The sequence below is a fragment of the Malaclemys terrapin genome, chromosome 8 (genome assembly GCF_027887155.1).
Source record: "Malaclemys terrapin pileata isolate rMalTer1 chromosome 8, rMalTer1.hap1, whole genome shotgun sequence".
NCBI lineage: Eukaryota > Metazoa > Chordata > Testudines > Emydidae > Malaclemys > Malaclemys terrapin.
In genome coordinates this window covers 75,591,631-75,617,690 of record NC_071512.1, presented here as the reverse complement: position 1 = coordinate 75,617,690, position 26,060 = coordinate 75,591,631, and the positions used below count along the sequence as shown (strand labels likewise).

Below are 26,060 nucleotides of genomic sequence, written 5' to 3'. Positions count from 1 at the left end.
AGTAGCACTGCATCCAGCAAGCTTCCAACTTGCTTCTAAACCACTATTTCTTGGGATAGAGAAATGATGTTTTACAAGAAACATTAAGCCCACTTCTCTATCCCTACCTCTATTATATTTAGGCTTGGCAGAATTCTATTTTTTACAGTTTTGACAGATCAATGTTTATTTTTAAGCATTGATATCAGTTTTAAATATTCAGTTTAAAATAATAGGTTATGCATTTTTTTTTTTCAATTTTACCAATTTACATTTTCACAGTTGGAACATAGGGGGAGATGAAAGGGGTCGGTGAATAATTAGTTAATGCTGAGATTCAAAAAGTTTAAAAGGTACCTAATCAGCACCCCTGTTCCAGCTCTCCTAATGCTGGCAATACAACATTTTTTATAAACAAGACGGTGGGACTCAATCTCAAGCAGCATTTTTCTTTCTTTGCTCATTTGTACATTTTCATGAGGAGGAATGGAAATATTTTTTATCTACTTGTGAGTGTGTTCAGTGAAATCAACATTTAATTGATAAATACCTAATTCGGCCAAGCCTAATTTAGAGATTACAGTAGAGGAAGAAACTTCTTTCACTGACTATCACTCAATTTTAGAAATCCTATCAATTGTTTACAAGGACAGACAACAAACTGCACACTAACAGCAGAAAGAGAACTTGTTCTAGATGAGAAACCAGCAACCCATTGTAGGGCTTATCTACATCAACAGCATGCAGCAAGCTGCAGTATAAATCTACCTCACATGAGTCTGCTGCTGGGTACTACAAAGTGCACTAGGGAACTTGTAGTTTGCAACGGCAACGTCCACATGGACAGTTCGTACATAGCAGGCTAGTGTGTGGTAGATTTACATTTGCCATGCACTAAATGTTCGTATAGACAAGCCCTTAAGTGAACAGCACTTCAATCAACTGCTTTTTCAAACAGCAAATTATCTATTACATTTGAGGATGGTTTCTCAGTTTGGATTACCATACACAAAAAACTTTAATCTCATGCTTACCTGCAGGCCAATTACACTTTGGCCAGCTTTTAGTTTTCCTGCATCAAAACTCCTTGCTTGTTTTTCTGCATATTTGACACCAAGATCAATTGTGGTATGGAATCCTTTGGTTTTTGCCTAAGTAAAAACAAGTCATTCAAAAGGTGAACACTCACTTTTCAAATCATACTTCTTGCCATTAGAACTTCTTGAAGGAATTACACCCCATCCACAGACAGCAGGCTAAGCTTTTCAAAAGTGACTAATAATTGAGTGCCTCAACTTTTGGGTCCCAAACTTAAGATGCCTTATGTGGGCCTGATTTTCAGAAAGTGCTGCAAATCTGTACTCTGAAAATCAGTCCCTTTAAGGTGTCACCATGGGAACTAAAAAAACCACCACCCAAAATCATTAGTCACTTCTTAAAAATATTGGCCAGCAAGTTTTAGATTTGCTTGAAAAGAGAAAGTATTACTTGACTAAGTCTTACATTTAGTATGTACATCTTTTACTGCTAGAAACATTTTCTAATATTAAACTATAGTCATCCTGTACAATTAGGTAAGTGGCAGGATTTTTTCTACTGGTTATGTAGCCAACCACACTAGTAATAATTCACATAGCCTTCTGAAATTCAAAAGGATTAATACATGTGATTCATTGGTCGTCTTCACCCTGAAAAATCCATGGGCGGGGAGGGGGGGGGGTCCTAAAGATATTAAGGATTCTGAGGTTAACCTCCACATTCTCAGACTTCCATCTCCTCTAGTGAATGGGGTTTGGTTGCTGCGGGTGTTCTGAGTACAAGGCCTTCCTACCTCACATACCTAGGACATCCCCAGTCCGCAGAGTAAACGTAGTCCTGAACTGACAGCTAACCCTCTTGGCTTCTGCTCCCTGCAAGCATAGCTTTAATATATTTCAGGCTACCATTAGCAAAGTCACTCTGTGGCTGCTCAACAGCTGTTGTGGAGAAGATTTAGTATCAGTTAATACTGTGTCAAACTCCTTCCTGGGTTGTCACATGTAAGCGGTGGGGGTGGTGGAGGGGGGGTGGTATGCTGTTAAAGACAGCACTTTCATAACCCCAACCCTCTTACCCACAATCCTTGTACCCCCTACCTTGACAAGGGAGGCACCAAGGCAGCCAAAATGTGGCTTCTGCAGGACCCCTGGGGGAAGAGAGGAGCATACTAGAAGGACCTGCCTGCCGAGTTTTCCACGCTTATGAGTAGAAGAGATGATTCTGGCTAGTGCATGGATTTCTACCAGTTCAGCGTGGTACAGTATATTCTGTGTACATAAATACTTACCAGACCTGCTAGTGCCACGAGTGAAGTCTGAACTTGGGTCATGTTCCCATTCTCAAAAAGATCATTTGCTTCAAAAATATCATGTGGCTTCATACCATAGATTTGGATGGCTTTGATAAAATTCCCAATGTTCTCCAACTGAAAAATAAAACACGTCAAGGCAAATGTTTCATTTTGGAAAATATTTATAGCTTCAAAATTACAGTAGGAACAAGCTCCCTGTCTTAAAGAGTTTAGCCAAGATGTAATACAGATGGGACACAACATAGAGCAAAGTAAATGAGTGGTAAAGCTTAGCATAACACTCATTCGTTCTGCATTTGGATTTTTTGTTTTGCACATAGAACTGCTATTCCCGATCAGACTGATGGTCTATCTAGTCTGGCCGCTGTCTCCAACAGTGGCTAGTGCCTGACATCCCTAGCAGATGTCTTTAACAAGGCACTACACAGCATCTATCTGCTTTCCCCAGAGATGTTCTAGTTTAAATCAGTGGTTCTCAACCAGGGATATGCATATCTCTTTGGGTACGCTGAAGTCTTCCAGGGGGTACATCAACTCATCTAGATATTTGCCTAGTTTTAGGATAAGCTACATACAAAGTAATAGCAAAGTCATTACAAACTTCCATACAATGATTTGTTTATACTGCTCTATATACTATACACCGAATTGTAAGTACAATATTTATATTCCAGTTGATTTATTTTATAATTGTATGGTAAAAATGAGAAAGCAAGCAATTTTTTCAGCAATAGGTTTTCTATGACACTTGTATTTCTATGTATGATTTTGTAAGCAAGGTGAAACTTGTGGTACGCAAGACAATTCAGACTCATGAAAGGGGTACAGTAGTCTGGAAAAGTTGAGAGCCACTGGTTTAAATATGCTCCCCCGCCCCCAAGGTCAAATTTCTGTGCCAGTAATCTAGTTCCATTGAGTTATGTTATAAAATACCTCTTTGAAGGAAGAACTACAATGTGTAGAAATAGAATATGGGATTTGTTTCAGACAGCACTTAATGTCCAACCTAACTTAAACTGGTCCATTAATAACCTGTCAAATGTGAAATTCCAGTTTTTACTGTGCACCTTACTGTTGACTCACTGAGACATATTCAACCCAACTTCAGGTATTATTTATTAGTAGTTTTTGGGTAGTGCCTATAGGTCCCAGTCAGGACTAAATTTGGCCTTTTCTTTCAGAGGCATGACAGAAAAACTATTCTTAAGGCTGTTTAGTTTAGACTAGTCCTAGACCATTTACAAGGGACTACCAAGCATAACATGTTTTGTGTACTAGACAGACCAATCCCTATATATAAAAACAAATGTGTAGCCCAATTTTAATTTTAATCTGGATATCAGAGATACAATTACTGCTTGTGCATTTTGCCATTTTAATCTTTTTTTTGAGTTATATACCAATATTTCATCCAACACTGCTAAAAAAAAGTGTAATGAAAGGATTTCAGTGGTATTTATTCCTATTTTGCAGAACGACATTTCATGCAATAACCTTGAACAGTATGGCATACAGGGCTATTAACTTCATATGGCATAGACTGTGGTATCTAGCAGCTTTGGCTGGTGGAAAGTTCCAGTTAAAGTTTAACTAAGACAGACCTTTTAAAAAAGTCTTTCCTCCAAAGGAAGTAGTCTTACTATATGTCTCATTTGTCTACCACCTGAAATTTCTGCTAGTAATTAAAGCTGCTATTGAACATTTGTACTTAAGTAGCATTTAGAGGACAACCCAGTCTACCCATTTGCTTAAGACTTCATACACATAGTTAATCAACCACTGGAAAGTTTTAAGTAAAGAGCCAGTAATATCGCATTCACATCAGTTCTGGAAACAAAGGAGGTAGGTTTTTTTTTTTTTTACCTGATGCCAATTTAGTTCTGATTGATTGATTTTCTTCACTGATCCTGGCTGCAGTTTGTTTATAAGTCTGGGGAAAAATTAATTAAATGTGTAAATAGTGAATCTCATTTTCACACTATTTGTACAGGCATTATGTAAAAGTCTTTATTGTCATGCTACCATAGACATAGTGACTTGATGCAAAACATGACTCGTCATGGTTAAATGATTTAGATTTATGTAAAGGACCTATCTTAGGCTCGAGGACATCTGCCAAGTCTCTTAATTCATACACAAATCCATAAAAATGTGCCAGTTTCATACTGTAGTATCATATCTCTGATACATTTTGTTGAAATGTCAGTGATCTGGGTTCAATTTTTAGTCTTTCTTGAGCCCAGGGAAGAGAAAGCAGACATGGAAGCAGTCTCTTCCTTGGTAGCAACTGTATTCTGATTATTGAGAACTGTGATATACTCAAAAGGAAGTCCTTAGCTAGTGCTCTCTAGAACCTGGAAAGAGCAAAACTACCTAAAATAAAAAGAAAATTTGCTTCTTACTCGCATAGGATTATGCCGTCCTTTAAGCCCAACTGAAAGTTTACACCAACGCTCATCCCTGTAACCTCTTCTATCCAGTTGCGTAGATCTTCTTCTGCCTGTGGATCATATTTCAGGGCAATCTGTAATACAAAATTAGTTACTTAAAGAGAGGTCATTGTACTCTCTCCTGAAATATTTTAGTCCAAATGTAAAGCTAATTTGTATAATAGGATATTCTATAACATTTCTCAGGCATACCAGTGTTCTGATAATTTCCCAATGCAGTAGAAATTGGTTAGTCAAGCTCTACAATAGCAGCAAGTGAAATAGCAACATATGAATAAATGTTCTCATCTTATGAGAACAAGGGTTTTTGGATCCTGCACCATGATTGTGGTATTAAGAAGAGCTGGAACTAAGGGTGCGGGTGGGCAGTGCAGCACTCCCTGACTTGAAGTGGTTTCCATTATATACAGGATTTACAGTTTAGTTCAATGGCTCATAGCACCCCCACTATAAAAATTGTTCCAGCACCCTTGGAGATATTGTTCAGATAATGAATTAGACACCTCTGGCCATTATACAAAGTGTCTTATAGGTAACCAAGAAAGGATTAAGTTGGGTTTATGCCCTTTCCTGACTCTCTATGATTTGTGAAGACTGTAAAATTGCTGCCTCCTCCCCACCACATCAAAAACGTTATCTTGCTTGTCTTTTACCTTAAATATCAGGAACAAGAAGCCTGGCTTGCTTGAGGATTGTCTAGATGCCTAAGAAGGTATGAATTGTAAGACCTCATAATTCAACTAAAGGGTCAGCATGCTGATTCATACTTCTAAGAATAACACAAGCTTCCTCCCTCTGAAGTTAAGGAGGTCTTAACAAAAACAGGTTTTAAATGGTCCAACTAAATATCCTCCTGACCCTTTCTAATACAGTACTCATATTTCACTCTGACATATAAAGTCATCATTTTATTTGTTCTCTAGTAACCAGGGGCCTTCAGTACAGGCAGAACCCGAATTTCTATTACTAAAAACAATTAGTTAAAACTATCACATGAAAGGCAAAAATCCAATTGTTTTCCTTTGCAGGTCACACTGAAGATCAGTTAAACATTCCTTCTATCTACACCAACAACTCCTTCAGTACTACTAAGGTTCTGCTACACTAGAAAGGGTTTAACCCTCCTACTGGGGACACTGCTTATACAGGCAAAAGAGTTCTTTTGTCAGTATAGTTTATACCAGTTCCCCAAACAAAGCAAAGCTATCTATACTGTCAAGAGAACTTTTTTGCCATGTTCTAGTGCAAATGTACTACTTATCACAGTTACATCATTTAGGAGATTTTTTTTAATTTCTAACCAAGATAGCTATGCCAGCTAAACTGTCGGTATAGATCACGCTTAAGAGTGACAGCTTCCATGATCATACATAATAAATTACAGTAACCAAGGATTTGGAGCAATCAAATTTTTGAATTGCTCCACTCCAGCTCTGGGCTCTGCTCCAAAGCCCTGACAGTAATTCCTCACTTAAAGTCGTCCCGGTTAACGTCGTTTCGTTGTTATGTTGCTGATCAATTAAGGAACATGCTCGTTTAAAGTTGTGCAATGCTCCCTTCTAATGTCATTTGGCAGCCGCCTGCTTTGTCCACTGCTTGCAGGAAGAGCAGCCCGTTGCAGCTAGCTGAGGGGGCTTGGAACCAGGGTGGACCAGCAACCCCCGTATCAGCTCCCTCCTCCCCTAAGTTCCCTGTGCTGCAACTGCCCAGCAGGCTATCAAGGCAGTTCAGCTGTCCCTCCCCCCGACTGCCATGCGCTGCTCCTGCTCTCTGCCTTGGAGCTGCTCCCAGAGACTCCCGCTTGCTGTGCAGGGGGGGGGAAGGGGAGGGCTAATGTCAGGGTATTCCCCTCCCCCTGCTTCTGCACCCCGCTTACCCCTTCTCCATATAGAGCAGGGAGGGGACACGAACAGAGAGAGCTTGGGGCAGCAGCTGCTGTCTCAACTTCCTGATCCACTTAAAAAGACAATGACTTAAGAGTGGGTCAGCTTACTTAAAGGGGCAGTGTGCATCTCTCTCTCTCCCCGACACACACCTTGTGTGTCTGTCTGTCTCTGTCTGTTATGCTGTCTCCCCTCCTTCCTGTTCGTGCTGCCTTGATGGGAGGCTACATTAACAACGTTAACCCTTGAGGGCTCAGCCGAGTGCTAGTTCATCATTTAGCAGCAAAGCATTCCCTGGGAAATATCCCTCCCTCTTCCACCCTCTAACTTCACCACCTCAACTAAGCTTCACAATCATCATAGCTGTGAACTGTATTAAATTGTTTGTTTAAAATGTATACTGTGTGTATATCTATATAATATATAGTTTTTGGTCTGGTGAAAAAAATTTCGCTGGAACCTAACCCCCCGTTTACATTAATTCTTATGGGGGAAATGATTCACTTAACATCGTTTCGCTTAAAGTCACATTTTTCAGGAACATAACTACAGTAACTTCTCGCTTAAAGTTGTAGTTATGTTCCTGAAAAATGTGACTAAGTGAAATGCAGGACTCTCTGGGAGCAGCTCCAAGGCAGAGGGCAGGAGCACCACATGGCAATGGGGGGAGGGACAGCTGAACTGCCTTGATAGCCTGCTGGGCAGTTGCAGCACAGGGAACTTAGGGGAGGAGGGAGCTGATACGGGGGTTGCTGGTCCACCCTGGTTCCAAGCCCCCTCAGCTAGCTGCAACGGGCTGCTCTTCCTGCAAGCAGTGGACAAAGCAGGCGGCTGCCAAATGACATTAGAAGGGAACATTGCACAACTTTAAACGAGCATGTTCCCTAATTGATCAGCAACATAACAAAACAACGTTAACCGGGATGACTTTAAGCGAGGAGTTACTGTACGTTAAGCGAGGAATTACTGTACCATGACAAACCCAACAGTCGAGTGTAGAAAATAAACCCACAATACTTCTGTTTAATGGAAAGGCAATTCATCTAAAGAATACAACCAAACCCCTACTTAACAAGGAAGGCATGCCTAGCAGGAAACACATGTTTATACTTAAGACTTGTCACATTCACGCCCAGACTGCAGCCCAAAAAAACCTGTGATCAGAGAGACCAGTGAGCATTTTGAGAAGGCATGGCACTGATCAGAATGATAGACTACCAGGACTAGAAATGAATGACCGTATTGGTTTCTACCCTTAGCAATCCATAAACATGAACTGGCTAAAACCAAACCAAGCAAACACATCATTTTGATGTCTAAGGGGAATGGAAAATGACTATATCTTGGCTTTGCTTCAGGAATTTGTCTGAGTTTTGTTTACATATTTCTGAAAGTATTCTTTTTTTAATTTTATTGCAATAGTGCGTGGGAGCCCCAGTGCATGCAGAATTCATGTCCTGCACCAATTTATTTGCTTCCCTGCAGAAAAATAACTTCTGAGAGGGAAGCCACAAAGCAGTCACATGCCTCTCCCCAGCAGCACAGACATGTTTCTGGCACCCAGAGCAGCTGGTGGAGAGATAAATCAGCATGGGGCAGACCAGGCTTAGCTGCTAGTCCCAGCTTGGATGAGAACAGGACTTCCTCTTCCCCTGCAAGGAGCAGCCAGGGCCAGGTTTGGGTCAGACCCACCCTACAAACTTCTGTACCTGCCCCCCACACACACTTCCTGCTCCTACTCCTCCTCAGCTGTGGAACAGTGGTCACTACGCTAGGAGCTGCTCCTTTGTCTGCCCAACTACCATGCACCTGGACCCCTCCCCCATACTCAAATCCCCCATTGAATCTCCCCCCCCCAAACTCCCAGATCCCTCACTGCACCCAGACCCCCCACCAAGCTGCCCGCACCCAGATTGCGGCACACAGAACCCTCTCACTCCACACCTGGATCCCCTCACAGTAAGCCCCTTTACACTTGGATCCTGCCTGCTCCTCACCTGGATCAGGGCTGGGCATGCATGCGAATTTCTGTCCCTCTCGCTTGCTATCTTGGTGCACATAGCACGGAGGGGCAGGGCTATGGGGTGTTTTTGGGGCAGGCCCAGCCCTTGCGCTGGGTTGCGTGCAGCCTCATTGCTGAGTCCGTATCCCGGGGAGGGGGCTGCAGGATGATCTCCTACCTCCGTGCAGCCAGTGACCTGTGCTTCCCACTGCCATGCTGGAGCCTCCGCATTTTTTTGACATAAAATATGCAGAATTTTAAAATATTGTGTGCACAATTTTAATTTTTTGGCACAATTTCCTCATGAGTAAGTCCTCTTCACTTTTCTCTCATCTATATTTAGTATAAACTGTCAGGGTTTACTCATCTCATTTTCAGCACAAAATGAGAAGTATACCAGTACAATGAACAACTGTGCCGAATAACTGCTGCTCTTGCAAAAATCTTTGTGTTCCACCTTCTCTCTCATTTAAGAGAAACCAAGAGGAGAGAAATTGACTGGAAATTTTTTTTTTTTTTTTACTGGGCAGCATCAAGTCTGGCTACTTTGTTAGTGTACCGTATTCACTGGATATTAGAGATAAGTCAGAAGATGGTTAAGGATTGTAAGTTTATCCCAAGCAAAACGGTTACACCCCAACACAAACCATTGGTGGTAATGGTTGCAACTGGCAGATGGACACACGTTGAATTATTTTCCAGTGAGTCATGCATTAGATGTGGTGACTGCACAGAGAAGTTTAGGAGACCACTGCAAAATCTGAGCCAACAGGTACACAAATTAGAACAACAGACTAGGAGTGGAGTTTTTTCCAAAGATGTATTGATCTGAGAAGCTGAGATCCTAGGTGGATGCACTAGGTAACTTCAGTGTGGTTAACAGCAAATGGAGAAATCAAAGAAATGCAAGCGTCTGCTAAATGCAGGGGAAGTCTGTTGCAACATGAGCAGAGTGATTTATGACACTTTTATGGCCAGATTACTTAAGTGATAACTCCACAAAATCAGAGTGATGCCACATCTGTCTGGATCAGACACAGACAAACAAAGAGAGGCACTTAAGACTAGATGCCACTGAAATGAGATGTTGATGGCACAGAGAGGTGGCACTGCCGGACCACATGCCGAACAATGTGATCAAGAGTGAGACCAAGGTCTGCAATACCAGAGAAGCCATAAGAGAGGAGGCTGAGATGGTATGTGTAGCGGTGCCTGTTCCCAGCCCCTCCACAAACTCAGTCTGAGACCGCTCCAAAGTACATGCACCAGTGCTCTTTTATTGTTCTTACCTATCCCCACCACCTACTATTTACATATCTTACAGACCAACACCCTGGGAGACTGCTAGCTTCTCCTGCCAGCAGGGATCTAGAGCTCCTTGCTCCTCCCTTTCCCGTCTCCCTCTTGCTTCCTCCCAGCCAGCTTTATATAGCAGGCTGTCCACTCAGGCCCGCAGGTGCACCCCTCAGGTGCTTAGGGCGTGGCCTCCCTAGCCAGTCCTAACTAATCCCCCTTTTAAGCAGAGCTGGGCTAACGGGTCTGGCTTGGATCTCCTAGCCAGCACCCTGTTACAGTATGGGTATGTAAGAAGCATTTGAGACAAGAGTTTGCAAGCGGAGAAGCTGATAGCCAGGATTAAGTTTAACAAAGACAACTGCAAAGTGCTCCACACTTAGGAAGGAAAAATCAGTTTCACACATACAGAATGGGAAGAGACTGTCTAGGAAGGAGTACGGCAGAAAGGGATCTAGGGGTTATAGTGGACCACAAGCTAAATATGAGTCAACAGTGTGATGCTGTTGCAAAAAAAAAGCAGACATGATTCTGGGATGTGTTAACAGGTGTGTTGTGAGCAAGACACGAGGGGTCATTCTTCCGCTCTACTCTGCTCTGGTTAGGCCTCAGCTGGAGTATTGTGTCCAGTTCTGGGCACCGCATTTTAAAAAAGATGTGGAGAAATTGGAAAGGGTCCAGAGAAGAGCAACAAGAATGATTAAAGGTCTTGAGGACATGACCTATGAAGGAAGGCTGAAAGAATTGGGTTTGTTTAATTTGGAAAAGAGAAGACAGAGGGGACATGATAGCAGTTTTCAGGTATTTAAAAGGGTGTCATAAGGAGGAGGGAGAAAACTTGTTCACCTTAGCCTCTAAGGATAGAACAAGAAGCAATGGGTTTAAACTGCAGCAAGGGGGGTCTAGGTTGGACATTAGGAAAAAGTTCCTAACCACCCTGACAGTTAAGCACTGGAGTAAATTGCCTAGGGAGGTTGTGGAATCTCCATCTCTGGAGATATTTAAGAGTAGGTTAGATAAATGTCTATCAGGGATGGTCTAGACAGTATTTAGTCCTGCCATGTGGGCAGGGGACTGGACTTGATGACCTCTCGAGGTCCCGTACAGTCCTAGAATCTATGAATCTATGAAAATGGTGGGTAGACTGTTTAAGGGAGGATGGAATGGCTGTGGAGTGAGTACTGGACTGGCAAGCCTGGAAAAGACTGATCCAGCAACCCAGACTCAGCTAGTTGAGAAAATGAGGGGAAGCAGAAATGAATAGAGTGGGGGACTAAAGGAAGCAAACTAGTCTGACATCCTGCAGTAGTCTTTACAAAGCTATCGGGAACACTGCCAGAATAAGTGATCACAGGCAAAACACAATACCCTTCAACTCCAATGCAAAGGAAGTGGATTCAAAACTTATTCAATAAAAACTAAACACACACTTGAGATCCTCTTGAGGCTTAAAATCTCAGCAAATGTTGAAATGTAGTCCAAAAATGCTTCTGTGTATCACTGTGAAACAACAACATTCTATATATTTTCATCTGTTTACAGGTAATGTAGCCACCACCATATTTTCCTGTTCACCATGATCATACAGCTCTGCAGAAGATCAGACTGGCTTTAGGGGGAGGTTGGGTTTGCTGTTTTCACACACATACACTCTGTGGGAGGGATACATGCTGTTTTCACCCCACCTCCCACCGCAGTTGGGAAGGGGACAAGCTTACCCAGGCCAGGGAAAGAAGCTGCCTAGCTGTCTCTGGAACCTGGCCCGAAGTGTGAACTGCTGGAGCCGGAGCTGCATTTTGTTCAAAGTTATAGACAACCTCCATTCCCGAGGTATCCGTAACTCTCAAGGTTGGATCTACAGTAGAAGGTCAATGTATTATGTATCGTCAGATTGTAGACAGGTATTTTGGAAAGGTGCAAACAAATGTTAAAAATAAATATTGGTCTGGGGACTTAGCCTCCAGAACACGTTGTAGTCTAAAATATTCATCCCAATAGAGGATGCAGGACGAGCAGAAAGGCCAGCATACATGCTGGACTCCCCTTCAATCCCCTTGTAGCGAGGGGTATGTGGCCTCCCTCTGAGGTTGACGGGGAGGAACCCCCACCCACCCCGGGTGGGCAGAGCCAGGACCCCACCGGAAACAGAAAGGTGGGACAGAAAGTATAAAAGGTGGGCCTTGCAGCTCAATGAGGTTGGAACCTCTGGAGGAGACAGATCCCTCCCACCTGCTGCTGGGGCCTGGATTCCAAAGAGGATCCCTTGCCAGAGCTGCCAGCCAAACCAGGCGCTGAGGAGCTGCGAAGACTGCCACTGGCTATCTATCCCGGGGAGAGGGAGAACACCAAGGTACCAAATGAAGGTAGGAAGTAGCCCAGGGACACTAGACTATAGTCTGGTTGGATTGTTGTCTCAATCCAAGTCACCGTGTTTCAGGCAGATCCCCACTGACCCAGTGGCAGAACACTCTGCCACTGTTAAAGCCCTGGGCTGGGACCCAGTGGAGTAGGGTGGGCCTGGGTGCCGCTACCCCCTACTGCCAACCCCACCCCTGGGGTGGCAGCCTCCCCACCTTAGGTCAAAAGGCCTGTGTGTCTGCCAGAGCTAGGGAATCAAACTGTTTGGAGCTATGCCCTGCCTACGGTCAGGGCCCCGGACTACCTGCCGCTTGGCCTCATTTAGAGGGCCAGGGCCTTAGACACTGCTAATCCTGTACCAATCTAAAGAGGGACCAGAGAGCAAGATTGACGGGGAGGGACGGCCAGGCACTCCTATACCTACTTAGATTTGGACTGACTCACGGCACTTTGGTAAATACCTGCTTTTTTTTTTTTTAATACTCCAAAAACTTCTAAAAAAAAAAAAATTTTAAGTCTAGCTGAGTTTTCAACCATTTTTTCCACACTTATTGGCAAACACATTCCTCACTGTATATTAAGTACATTCCAAGTTTGAGGTTTTAAAATGAAGTGGTAAGCTGAGCACAAAAGATCATGAAATACCTCTCTCTCTTCCCCCATGCTCGCATAACTCAGAAATATCCAGATGGAATTTTACTAAACTCTACTGAAAAAATATGTACTTTGGGTTGAATGCATAGATGAAGAGTACAGGCCCGATCTGCAACTTTTTTTTTTTTTTTTTTTTTTTACAGGTATTAAAATATTTTAAGAGGATAAAATGAAAGTGCCTTCATAACTGTAACTGCTGTGCTTAAAGATGCAAATGAATAATGGATCATACATGTTGTGGAAAGTCTTATTTTATCAGCACTAAAATCTGTTTCATTGTCAGCTTCAGTGATTACATGATAATGCAAGATTACTGTGATTTTTACTGTTCTGGGATTAGATGACTCACTCATGGCACATAACAGAAACTTCTTTAGACTAGTGAAATAATATTTGACTGTCAAGAGCCCAAGAAAAGAATTGGTGGCAGTTTCTTCAAGAATTTATAGAATCCACAATATCTCGGCACAGCAAGGAACCGACTCCCTATCCTGGAGTGTTTACAATCTAACTTCAAACATGTGACAAGGGTTAAGCAAAAGAGAAAATAGGGTGAGGAGATACAGGGGTCAAAGATATAAAAGTGTAGAATACTGGATAATATTTCTTGGTCTTAATGACAGAATCAAAAAAGTTACATAACATACTAAACGAGGGAATATTTCAAATTTTCCATAAGTAATCTGCCAGACATGTTCAAATTTTCTTTTGATGGCTATCTGAGGGAAAATTGGAAGCTTTAACATACTGAAGTACTAAAACAGATTCCTTTTTCCATTATTACTACCTTATGTGGCAAGTGACAATTTGAATGGCAAGATCTGATCTTTTAAGTGCTGTAGTTTCATCAGAAGGTTTTTTTTAAAACCTTTACAATTACATCTGTGGCAAAAGAAAGCATGTTCCAGTGAAGACAGAAAAACTACTTAAACAGCTTCATTTACAGTACCTGTCTTAAATGTTGCTATAAATTATTGTTTCCGGGAACCTTTTCAGATAAGTGACCCTTTTATAGCAAGTTCATAATTAAATTAAAATAATTAAATTAACATTGTACAATTAAGTACTTGGGTCCCTTGAGCATCTGCATTATGATACAGTCCTTAATTGAACATGCTATTTCTTAAATACTGCAAACACTTTCTACAATGTTAGATACACATGTAGAATTTTGTAATTTTTCATTCTTGCACATTAACACTTTCATTTTCATAACACTGGGTACGAAAGACACACAGCAACAGAATCGGCAGATTCAGAAAGAAATCACTGTCCACCTTTGTTTCATGCCTGAAATGCTAATTATTTTTTTGAAAGATGAAAAGTTTGTCTTGCCCTTCTCCAACTCACTTTCCATGGAAACTTCCCTACTAGTCAACAAGTTACTCCTGGGGGAATTCTGCACCACTGCGTGTGTGCATAATTAATGAGCTGTGCATATTTAAATTTTTGCACAGAAAAGGCTTTGGCTGGAAAGTTGCTGAGTTCCGCCTTTTGCCCACCAGAGAGTGGTATGGCAATAGAACAGAGCAGCAGCTCCTAGCCAGGTAGGGAAGAGAAAGAGCCTGCCTTCTTTACAGTGCCTGTCAGACCAGGTCAGGAGACTGGCTATGGGGAGACAGACAGGATAGGGCTGTTGGGGGGGTGTCAGACAGGGGCTCATAAGGACTAGTGGGGGAGGACAGACTGAGGCAGGGGTTGAATGGGAGTGGAGGCATAGGGGGGAGGGAGATGCAGGGCCATGTGGTGACAAGGGAAGGAGGCCAGGGGGGTGGCTAAGTGGGGCACAAAGACACATGGGGACAGGGGAAGGGGTGCTGGGCCACATGGGGATGGGGGGAGTAGGTGTGGTGGTGGAGGGACTCATGGGGACAGGGGCAGATGTGCCTCACTGAATGGGAGAGGACAGGGGTCAGCCAGGGTCTGCATGGAGGAAGTCCCTAACAATCCCTCCCTCCCCCGCCAAAAAAAACCCTGTTCTACACTTTTCCCACCCATTCCCAACAACCCTCCAAGTTCCCAGCAATTACTTCCCTCTCCCTCAGCTCCTCCGTTACCCCTGACTCACCCAAGCCTTTGCACTGCTTCCGAGGGGAGTGGGAAATACGGTTCTGTATTGTAGTTTAAATGAACTACTCAGAGTTCTGTATTAATAGGCCCACGAAGGAATCTATTTGTCAAAAAACATTTCCTGAATCTTTTTTGTTGTCTGTATTGTTAGATATACTTGCTGACAGGTATTTTGAAATAAATGACCAAAAATAATTGAAACTGGCATGATTATAATGTTGTTTTGACAAATAAAATATGAAGAATTTTAAAATATTGTGTGCAGAATTTTTAATTTTTTTTGGCACAGAATTCCCCCAGGAGTAACAAGTGGATTTTTAAGCCATGCTGAATATGTATCCAAGGGTGCAGAAATATAGTAAAATAGCATAATAGAACATATTACAGGAGTCGGCAACCTCTGGAACGCGTGCCAAAGATGGCACGCGAGCCGATTTTTAATGGCACACTGCTGCCTGCCGGAGTCCTGGCAGACAGCAGTGTGCCATTAAAAATCCCGCCTAGCCCGGCCCGCTCTTCCCCGCCCCCACCCCCCTCCTGTGGGGACAGGAGCATAGGCATGCACACGGGGTGTGCCCAGGCACACCCTAGTGCAGCACAAAATGGCCTCACTCTCCCGGAGCGGCAAGCCACGGGGTCCGCTCTCCCGTGCCAGAGCACCCGGCCGAGCACAGCAAGCCACCGGCCCCTCCCCCGCCTTCCCCACTCCCCTGGAGCCATGCTGCCACGCGCGCAGTATTCTGAGGGTCAGAGCTGCGCACTCCGCGAGGCAGTGTTTGGCTCCACGGGGAGGCAGACACATTCCCCGCTCATCCGGAGCCATGCTGGGGGGCGAGGAGCGGTTGGATAGGCATGGGAGTCCCAGGGGTCTGTCTGGGGGCAGGGGTGTGGATAAGGGTCGGGGCAGTCAGGGGACAGGTAGGGGGTAGAGTCCTAGGGGGGCAGTCAGGGGACAAGGAGCAGGGAGGCTTAGATAGGGGCAGGGGTCCCAAGAGGGGGTAGTCAGGAGACAAGGAGCGAGGGGGTTGGGAGTTCTGAGGGGGGCAGTCAGGGGATGGGAAGTAGGAGGAGTGAGCGGGGGCAGGGCTAGGGCATGGCAGGGGCGGGGCTCCCTGGGTGCACACCCTAATGAAATTTGATGCGCACACCTATGGGCAGAAGCTTGGTCCTGCCGGCTCCCCTGCCTCTTCCCGTAGTGTGCTGGGTTCCTGTCCCTCCTCCGCCTCTCCGTCCCTCTCTCCCTGCCAGCCGATCAGCTGATGACCCGTACAAGGGAGGGGGTCAGGAAGGAGCAGAGTCAGCATGCTCACTGCTCCCGGCAGAGAAGTGGCGGGGGCAGGGCCTTGCGGAAGGGGGGGGTGGAATAGGGGCATATCCCCTCCAGCCCCCTGCCCTGACCCCTCCTCCCCCCACACACACAGCCCTCTGCCCTGAGCCCTGATCCCCCCACATACACCCAGTCCTCTGCCCTGACCCCCCCCCCCCCCACACACACACACCCCCAGCCCTCTGCCCTGAGCCCCGCAGCCCGGCACACCCCCAGGCCCTTGCCCTGAGCCCTGTACCCTCTTCATACACACCCAGCCCTCTGCTTGATTCCTTCACACACACCCCCACAACCCCAGCCCAGACTCTGGCACCCCCACAAATACCCGCCCCCCCCGCCCTGACACCTGCACCTCCCTCACATGCCCCCAGCCCTCTGCCCTGACTTTTGCACCTCTCACATACCCAGCCCCCCACACCCCATGCATATCCTGACTCTTGCACCCCCCACATCCCCACACCTTGCACCAAACGGAAGCTCCTGCATACACCCCACACACACACACACATTCCCACCTGCACCCTTCGCACCAAATGGGAGCTGCCCAGGTAAGTGCTCCACACCCAAACCTCCTGCCCCAACCCTGAGCCCCCTCCCTCATTCTAGCTCCTGGCCAAACCCTTCACCCCCAGCCCTGTGCTCAGTGCACTCCCACCCTCAGCTCAGTGCAGAAAGAGGAGAGAATGGGCCAGAACCAGGGAGAAGGTAGGTACCCACTCTATGTGGGCAGAGCCGGGACCCCAGACTGGCAGTGGGCTGAGCAGGGCTAGCATCTGGGATCCCAGCTGGCAGGAGCCAGGGGATGGAACCCCTGAGCGGCAGTGGGCTGAGCCACTCAGCCCACTGCCGGTCTGGGGTCCTGGCCGCCAGCCTCGCACAGCCCGCTGCAGTTTGGGGTTCTGGCTGCTGGACCCGTGCCAGCTGGGGTCCCGGCTGCAGGCCCCGCTCAGCCCACTGCCAGCCTAGGTGAACAGAACCCCAGACCAGCAGTGGGCTGAGCGAGCCGGCGGGCGTAAGATCAACATTTTAATTTAATTTTAAATGAAACTTCTTAAACATTTTGAAAACCTTGTTTATTTTACAATACAACACTAGTTTAGTTATATAATATATAGACTTAGAGAGAGAGACCTTCTAAAAAACATTAAAATGTATTACCGGCACGTGAAACTTTAAATTAAAGTGAATAAATGAAGACTCGGCACACCACTTCTGAAAGGTTGTCGACCCCTGCTGTATTATTTGAGAAAAGGTGTGGTCATGATGAGAATGCTTCATAATACAAAAGGAAGTAGTGTTCAGGTTGCATATGCAGACTTGACTTTGGGTTTTCCTGACTTTTGTGCATACTCATGCAATTTCAGTTTTGCTTTAAAGAAACACCAACTTGAAAAAAGAGCTAAAAGTTTAAGGCTTCCCCCCCCCACTATCCCTGATGCTGTATAGAAGACCCACACAATCAAAAGGAAAAAACTGTCTAACAATACAAAGGAAGCAGTGACACTATCTTTGTTCAGTGCTGTCAAATTCACAAATGAAACAAAAAAAACCCCTCCAATTTCACTATAATATTCTCATGTAAAACATTTTCACTCGAAGTTATGTGAAGTTGGTGTCCCTTTATCTTCATTTTGTTTATTTAAAAAAAAAAAAAGGAAGGGTAGGAGGAGCAAGGGAAATGAACATCAGGACTTTAATGCTCTGCTGGCTGGCAAAAAATTGCAAGTAGTTCCGTACTACAAACATCACCTGACCACTGCTATCCTGAAGCAGGCTTCCTGGGTACAAAGGAAATACACCTTTTATTGTGCTTGGCAACAAATATTTTCCATTCTAAATCTTAACATAGAATTTCATACTTGGTTAATGACCATTAGACCGCTTGGCACTAGCTGAATTTATCCCAATAAGTTTAGTGCAATAAAACTACAATGATAGGCTAAAATTGCTTTATTTGGAGAAATACCAATATACTGTGTCCAATGAAATATGTAAATTACTCTAGAAAACGTTAATTATTACATAGCCCCTTTCACCAAAGAGTTCTTGATATCTCACACACCTAATTTTCAAATGACTAACCCAACAATCTATAGAAATGGCATGATGAGAATTCAAAATCCTTCAACTTCCAGCCTGATACTGGGGTACTATTCTATTCAGGTAGGTATTTGGTTTTTGTTTTGTTAATTATACAAAATCTGTGCTCATCACCATCGTTTGAGCAACCAGGAAATTTTAGTGACAAAGGCAGCATGTAATGGCACGACTATTTCTTTTTTAAGTACATGGAGTCCTAGAAACATCTGTAAAATTATCCTGGCTAATTTCAGGCTATCCAAGGGACCAGAGCAGATAACTACAAAATTAACAAAAAAAGATACCTAGCACACTCAGGGCTGCTATCTCAAGAAATATAGCTGCATTTCATACTGTGCTGATCTCATGTGGACTTTCAACTCCCTTTTACACTAACCTTTTCAAATATTACAGTGCACATTAAGAACTACGTGTATGCCAAATTGTAAGGTTTAAGAGTTTAGCACTTTACCTGCTATTCCTCTGAAAAAATACTTCAGCCATTTTTAAAGAACCAGATTTTTAAAAAACCCAAACAGCAGTTTTGCTCAAGCTTTCAAGAAAAATTCACTTTAGGATATACAAGCATGGAAATTTAAAATCCAAAGGTGAGTTTCAGAGTTGTTAGTGAATGGAAGCAGGATTATAATGGAGATTGTTTTGATGCTCTTTGCTGCGATGCCATAATACTTACCATTTACAGAGTATATTTTGTCTAAAACCACTTAATATTAACTGCTTAGGCCTCAAAACTCCCCTATAAGGTAGCATTAAGGAACAATTAGATTAAAACAATTTGCTCAAGATTCATACATTAAGCCTCAAAAAGTCAGGATCTGAACTCGTAACTCCCAATTCTCAGCTCTGTACTCTTAACCACTTGATCATGCTATTATTCTTACATGGAGAGCAGGTTACCAAAGCACAAGCAGTATCTGCAACTGATTTTCAGTCTAGTGTGCTTTGCTTTCCCTTTCAAAAAAGAATTTAATATGTATCAAACTGTTATTTTCACCTGAAGAATGTGTTCTGTGAGCCAGATGTTTTATCAGCTAGAATATATGTCAGACTGAACTCAAACATCCTGATCTATGGATCTAGCACAGTTACTATTTGTATTCACAAATTTTATATTAAATATTGAAGAATTCTACTTCGAATGTAAACGGTGCTGGAGCTGGGGGTGCTGCCGCCACACTGCCGGCTTGGAGGGGTTTTTTTAAGTTTCATTTGTGAACGAGGGGTGCTCAAACCCCAGCTCTGCCCCAGGCTCCCCCCTCACTCCACCTCTTCCCCCAAGGTCCTGCTCCCGATTCGTCCCGGCCCAGCCCTACCCCAGGCGCGTCCCCCCTCATTCCTCCTGCCCTCAACGCCTCCTGCACACTACAGAATAGCTGATTGTGGTGGGCAGGAGGCGCTGGGGAGGTGAGATACTGATCAGGGAGGCTGCTGATGGGAGCTTAGCCATTTTTCCCCTATGGGTGCTCCAGCCCCAGAGCCTATGCGCACTATACAAATTGTTCCAGCACCCCTGAAAGGAGTTCTCATTTCAACTTTTTTCTTAAAAGGCAACTAACTGCATGTCACCTCAGAACTGGAGAAATGGCCAGAACTTTTCTTTGGGTAAAAGGATAAAGTCTGAGGTTATGCACACACCTCAATATGTACTTTTGGTGAAAAACAAGAATTTATTTATTTAATAAGGACTTCAGTTTCAGATGTGTATATTCCTGATAGGAAAATTTGGCAAGGTTCATAGCCTTGTTTAAAATGACACACAAGTTATAGTTTTTCTGCCAAAAGAGAAGCAGAGGCACAAGATTGGTGGGAGAAGTTTGGGAACATATTAACCTCATACCGAATTTCATCCAAATCCAACTACGATTTTTTTAATACCCATATTCTACTCTCACATATAGTGTCAAACTATTACAAAACAAATATAAAGCAGAGATTTGGAGCAATCAAATTTTTGAATTGCTCTGCTCCGGCTCCACTCCAGCTCCGGGCAAAAACCTACTGGTCCGTGCTCCAGCTCCAGGCTCCAGGCTCCGCTCAAGGTAAAAAATATATATCAAACTGTATAGTTTCGGGGTTGAGTTTAAGTTTTAAACAACACATTTGTTAGCAGAGCAGCTTTTCACTTGGACAGTGGAAATGCATTCTCTCAATCTGACTTATGTCACTGAAGTTGAGTTTGCTGGTTTCTAGTGGATATTTGCCCACAAACGTGCAATTTGCCATGAAAGACACTGTGCTCAGAAAAGGCATTCTTGGCCTCTTCAAGTCAAGAAACATGCACATGGGTGTTTACACCATTTGTTTTCCTATAGTCTGTGCTGGGAGCCTCTTTTCTCATTCTTCTCATAATAGACAACGGAAATCCCCTGCAATATCCTGGACGAATCTTATTAAGTTAAACCATATTGATTTAAGTTTCAAGTATCGTACACATTTGCATTTTAATATACATCTATATATTATTGTGGGATTGTATGGAATGTCTCTAGGGAGAAGATATGGCTAATGTAAACCCTGGGAAGTGTTATGAGCTTCAAAGGACTCTTGGAAACAATGTGCTACAGCAGACAAACACTATTAAGTGAGACTCCTATAAGTACTTGGGAGAAGAGGAAGTCAACTTCTCACCCCCGACTCAACCTTTTGAAGCTGCGCCTTGAGCAGGCAACTTTTATCTGCTGATTAATTATTACATAAAGACAAGATCAGAGACCAGGCTGGATAAAATAGTGACTCACGGATACCTGGGGCTGCACGTGCTGAACAAAAGCGGTTATGAACTTGTGACCAGAGAAATCCCCCTTTGCGGGGTCTGAAGGACTGTTCACCTACCAGAGTCCTTGTTGGAATTGGGGTGATCTCTGGTAAGCTTATTAGCATGCATGTGGGTTCTTTTGTTATTTGCAATAGGTTTACTCTGTAATGCTTTCACCTCAAAAATAAGTGTGCTTGCTTAGAAAGAGCTGTGTGGTAACTTAACAGTGGGTAATTACACTGTTTATAACAGGAGTCGGCAACCTTTAGCACCCTGGCGGACCGGGCTGGTTTGTTTACCTGCCGCGTCCGCAGGCTCAGCTGATCGCGGCTCCCACAGTTCGCCGTCCCAGGCCAATGGGGGTGGCGGGAAGCAGTGGCCAGCACATCCCTCGGCCCACGTCGCTTGCCACCGCCATTGGCTTGGAGCGGCGAACCACGGGCCAGTGGGAGCCACAATCGGCCGAACCTGCGGACGCGACAGGTAAACAAACCGGCCCGGACCGCCAGTGTGCTTACCCTGGCAAGCCGTGTGCCAAAGATTGCCGATCCCTGGTTTATAATCTCTGAGGAGAGAAGTAAAACACGCCTGTTTAGACAGTCTGACTTTGCTGAGGAATTCACAGTATAAGCAGGGATCTGTGCAGCCTGGAAATACCCCCATCAGGAGGAAGAGAGACTTGCCCAAGAGAAGTGACGGTGAGGGAGCCAGAAACCTAAGAGTGGGAGCCCTTGTTGGACCATAAGGAGGAAATAATGATGCTGTTGCCCTGAACTGTGACACAACCTCTTTCAAGTTTTTACAGTAGAGTGAAGGGGAGTTCATGAAACTCCTTACCTAGTATGCAAGTCTCAACAGCAACCACAAAAAGCTCTGCCCAGTTTCTCAGAGGAACCTGGACTAAGACAAGATACAAGCTTCAAGATTCTCCCAGACAAGTCATGAGCAACATTATATGTAACAAAACTAAGAGCTGGGGTTAAGTAGGATAGCCAGCCTCAAACCATGCTCCATACAAAGTTTTGAAAATTTATAGAAGATATATTCAGAAATCAAACCCAATTATCAGCAGCAGAATGTGATTTATTCAGAATCTTATTTTTACTTATATTTACTCTAATCTACCCTTTTTCTGTTACAAATAGCTTGCCACTGTAGCAGAGATCATTCCAGACAATGTCTTCACATGCCACAGAGTATCTGATATATTACCAAGATAGTATTAACTAGAGCAAATTGACATGCTATCACAGAAATTAACACACCTGTTGGCCATGCAAACAAGCTCTTCACTTAATCTCTCTACTGCTTTGCCCTCTATTTAGGAGACAGGCTTTTCTGCTTTTAAAACACAACTTTCTGTTTTAAACATCATGGTGGAAATCTTCTAGCATAGAAAATCATGTAGATCAAAGCTTTAACAGGAGGGAGAGGCAAGGAACCATTGCATATTTCCCTGTGCAACACTTCTCTTGAGTCAGAACAAAAGAAATCTTGAAGAGTAGTCTTTAATTATACTACCAGAGATCATGCTGCCTACATGGCTCAAAGTTTCCAGTGTCTTAGGTTCTTTTTCTCAAACCACAATGATTTGATTTTTATCTATTGGGGGTTGGAAAAAGTGAGACAATACCAAGATGATCAGGTGTCAGTGGTTGTTTTAATAGTTTCCTTTCAGCTACCAATCTAGTGAACTTCAGACAGCCAGCTGCAAGAAATTCCAATATACATTCTATCCTAAAATTAATACTAATTTCCCCTTTTAGTCTCCTGGGATTTCTTGTCCCACCTTTGATATTACCCACTAACTAAGTAGCAGCAGTTGCTTATAAATGTAGTCTTAGTAAGTTTCATACTACAGATTGGGTAAGTATCTATTGTGTGGAGAAGAAACAATATCCTCAGGGTGAGAAACCCAGAGAGGGAAGGGAATGAAAACTCAGAGAAAAGCTGTACTCCCCTACTCTGCCCCAACAGTAGCAAAACCACCACGTGTGTGTCTACTTCGCTTGCATATGTATCACAGCACAATGTACGAGCAGCAAAGTAAAATAAAGATCAGCTTCTTAAGCAACTGAATGATTCTGAGAGCAACATCAGCACAATCCTCCCCTAGCTTACAAGGGAATTTCAAAATAGAGAGCAGGGAGAAAAAGAAAGGAAAATCTGTCTTGTCTTTTATCCACAATGCCCTGTCACAGCAAGACTAGCCCTTTTAAGAGGGGGCAAGGTCAAGTGTACTTGTGATTCATTAGCTGCCTCCCAACTGGGCTTAAGAGAAGATACCTGGGCCAAATAAAGAAGAGACAGAGTTAGTGGGAGCAGTGAGTGCTGTCTAAGAACAGCGAGGAGAGATAAGAAGCACTAGAGTTGCCAGAGGGAAAGAATTGCAGGAGACCTTGGCTAGTGCAAGTTGGGCCCAGAAGCAAGGGGTTGACTCTGGAGGGAGATCCCCAGGAGCAGGGACAGGATTTGCAGCTGAGTGGAACACTGCAGGGAGACCTCTCACAGGAGATCTGACTTGAGGTTACAGGAGGAAACGCTGGGGAGAGAAGCATATCTTGGACCCCTCAGATAGATGGGCTAGAGAGTGGGGCCCTTGACAGGGAGCAAAAGGAACTGGGACAAGTGTTTAATGCAGGGGTTCTCAAACTGGGGGTCAGGACCCCACAGGGGAGCACGAGCTGTCAGCCTCCACACCAAACCCCGCTTTGCCTCCAGCATTTATAATGGTGTTAAATATATAAACAAGTGGTTTTTAATTGGTGGGGGCGTTTGCACTCAGAGGCTTGCTATGTGAAAGGGGTCACCCATACAATAGTTTGAGAAACACTGGTTTAATGACTCTCAGGGGGGTGACCTGGGAGTAGTAACTTCTGAATAGGATTGAAGAGCTGCTGTGTTACCTTATTTTACTTTGGAAATTTGGGAGGAATTGCTTTTACCCCGAGGGATTTGTAGACTAGGGCCTTTATATGAATAAAAGGGCTTGAATTTCCAGCTGAGACCGCATTCTCTTTTGTAGGCAGATGGAAGGAAAACTAAAATAAGTAATACCTGTGCTACTGCGGTTGGCTACAGGGCTCTCATGTCAGGGTCACTTTGTAACAACCCCTTTGACCTCTGATTAAAACCAATGAGAGAGAAAGGGGAAAAAAAGGGTACTTTATTTAAAAAAAAAAAAAAAAAAAATAGCAGCCGTAAAGTGAAGCAAGCTCTGGTTCAAGAACACTTTTCTTTTAGTATAAAAAATAGAAATGCTTCAGTATGTTGATAGAAAACATGCAGAATGAGTCTAATGCTAAAACGCCCCCGTACACAGAGGTCTGATCGACACTAGAAAATCAGGTCATATTAGCTAAATCAGCTGGGAAAATTCCACACCCCGAAGCTGTGTAATTAAACTGACCTAAGTCCCCATGTTGACAGCACTGAGACAACAGAAGAATTCTTAGGAGGAGGTGGATTACCAACTGACAGGAGAACCCCTCCCACTGGCATAGGTAGCCTCTATGTTGAAGTGCTACTGCAGCTCAGATAACTCACATGATTAACTACAAAAATTTAACTGTGATTAAAAAATTAATTGCTGTTTTAATCACACAGTTAAACACTAGAATACCAATTGAAATTTATTAAATATTTTGGGATTTTTTCTACATTTTTAAATATATTGATTTCAATTACAACACAGAATACAAAGTGTACACTGCTCACTTTATATTTTTTATTACAAATATTTGCACTGTAAAAATGATAAAGTATTTTTCAACTCACCTCAGAAGTACTGTAGCGCAATCTCAGTCTTAGAGATTGGCTGAACAAAAAATAGGACTGAGTGGACTTGTAGGCTGTAAAGTTTTACATTGCTTTATTTTTGAATGCATTTTCTTTTGTACATAATTCTACATTTGTAAGTTCAACTTTCATGATAAAGAGATTGCACTACAGTACTTGTATTAGGTGAACTGAAAAATACTTTCTTTTATCATTTTTACAGTGCAAATATTTGTAATAAAAAATATAAAGTGAGCACGGTACACTTTATATTCTGTGTTGTAATTGAAATCAATATATTTGAAAAAGTAGAAAACATCCAGAATACCATTTAAATATTTTATTAACAGTGCAATTAATCACGATTAATTTTTTTTCATTGCTTGACAGCCCTACTAATATAAAATGGTCCAAGACACCAGCCCTTTTGAGTCTGTGTGCTTTACAGTAGCCGTACAATTATAAATTGTGCTCACCTTACTTCTAGAAAACTTACCAACGGTAACTTCCCAACCATTTCCTCGTGTAACCCCTGATTTGGGTTGCAAATTCACCAGAGTTCATATCCCCATTTTTCTGAATTTCCCCCAAATCTCTTCCTATATGCCAGCCATGAAAATACAACAGGCCCAATGGTGTTTGGCACCTGTAATCCCTTTTCCTCCAGGACCCAGTAATAACAGCTAATTAAAGTGACTCAAACACATCTTCAAAACAGATATTTATTCACCTAAAGGGTACATAACATGCAGAGCAAAGGAATAAAATTCTCAATGGCAGCAGCTTTGTCTCTGTCAGTTTCACTTCCTGTTTGTTTCCTCCTGACATCTTCCTTTGATTTAACTCCATGCGGTCATACAGAATACAATCAAGCAGGCAAACTGAAGTACATATGATAGCCATTAAAAAAAAAAAGTATCTCCCTCATTCTCTACGAAACCGCACAGTAGACCCCAGAACCAACTCAGGGTTCTTAAAATTTGACTTCCTGTGTTGAAACCATGCCCCTACAATCTGCTTCAAAGATTGGATGACTTCACATAAACGGCAGATCAAGGCAGC

General features: G+C 43.4%; 2 protein-coding genes across 2 annotated transcripts in view; one reads left to right on the top strand and one right to left on the bottom strand.

The window, feature by feature from the left end:
- Positions 1 to 5,774, top strand: part of SLC44A3 (solute carrier family 44 member 3) — a 90,836-nt gene extending 85,062 nt beyond the window's left edge. The window contains exon 16 of the mRNA XM_054037902.1: positions 5,445 to 5,774. The gene's annotated coding sequence lies outside the window, so the exon portion shown is untranslated. The remainder of the gene's footprint in view (positions 1 to 5,444) is intronic.
- Positions 1 to 26,060, bottom strand: part of CNN3 (calponin 3) — a 45,965-nt gene that overhangs the window by 2,609 nt on the left and 17,296 nt on the right. Inside the window, exons 2-5 of the mRNA XM_054037906.1 lie at positions 4,732 to 4,853; positions 4,193 to 4,259; positions 2,306 to 2,443; positions 1,014 to 1,130 (exon numbers count right to left, since the gene is read on the bottom strand). Coding sequence (XP_053893881.1) covers positions 1,014 to 1,130; positions 2,306 to 2,443; positions 4,193 to 4,259; positions 4,732 to 4,853 — 444 coding nt within the window. The remainder of the gene's footprint in view (positions 1 to 1,013; positions 1,131 to 2,305; positions 2,444 to 4,192; positions 4,260 to 4,731; positions 4,854 to 26,060) is intronic.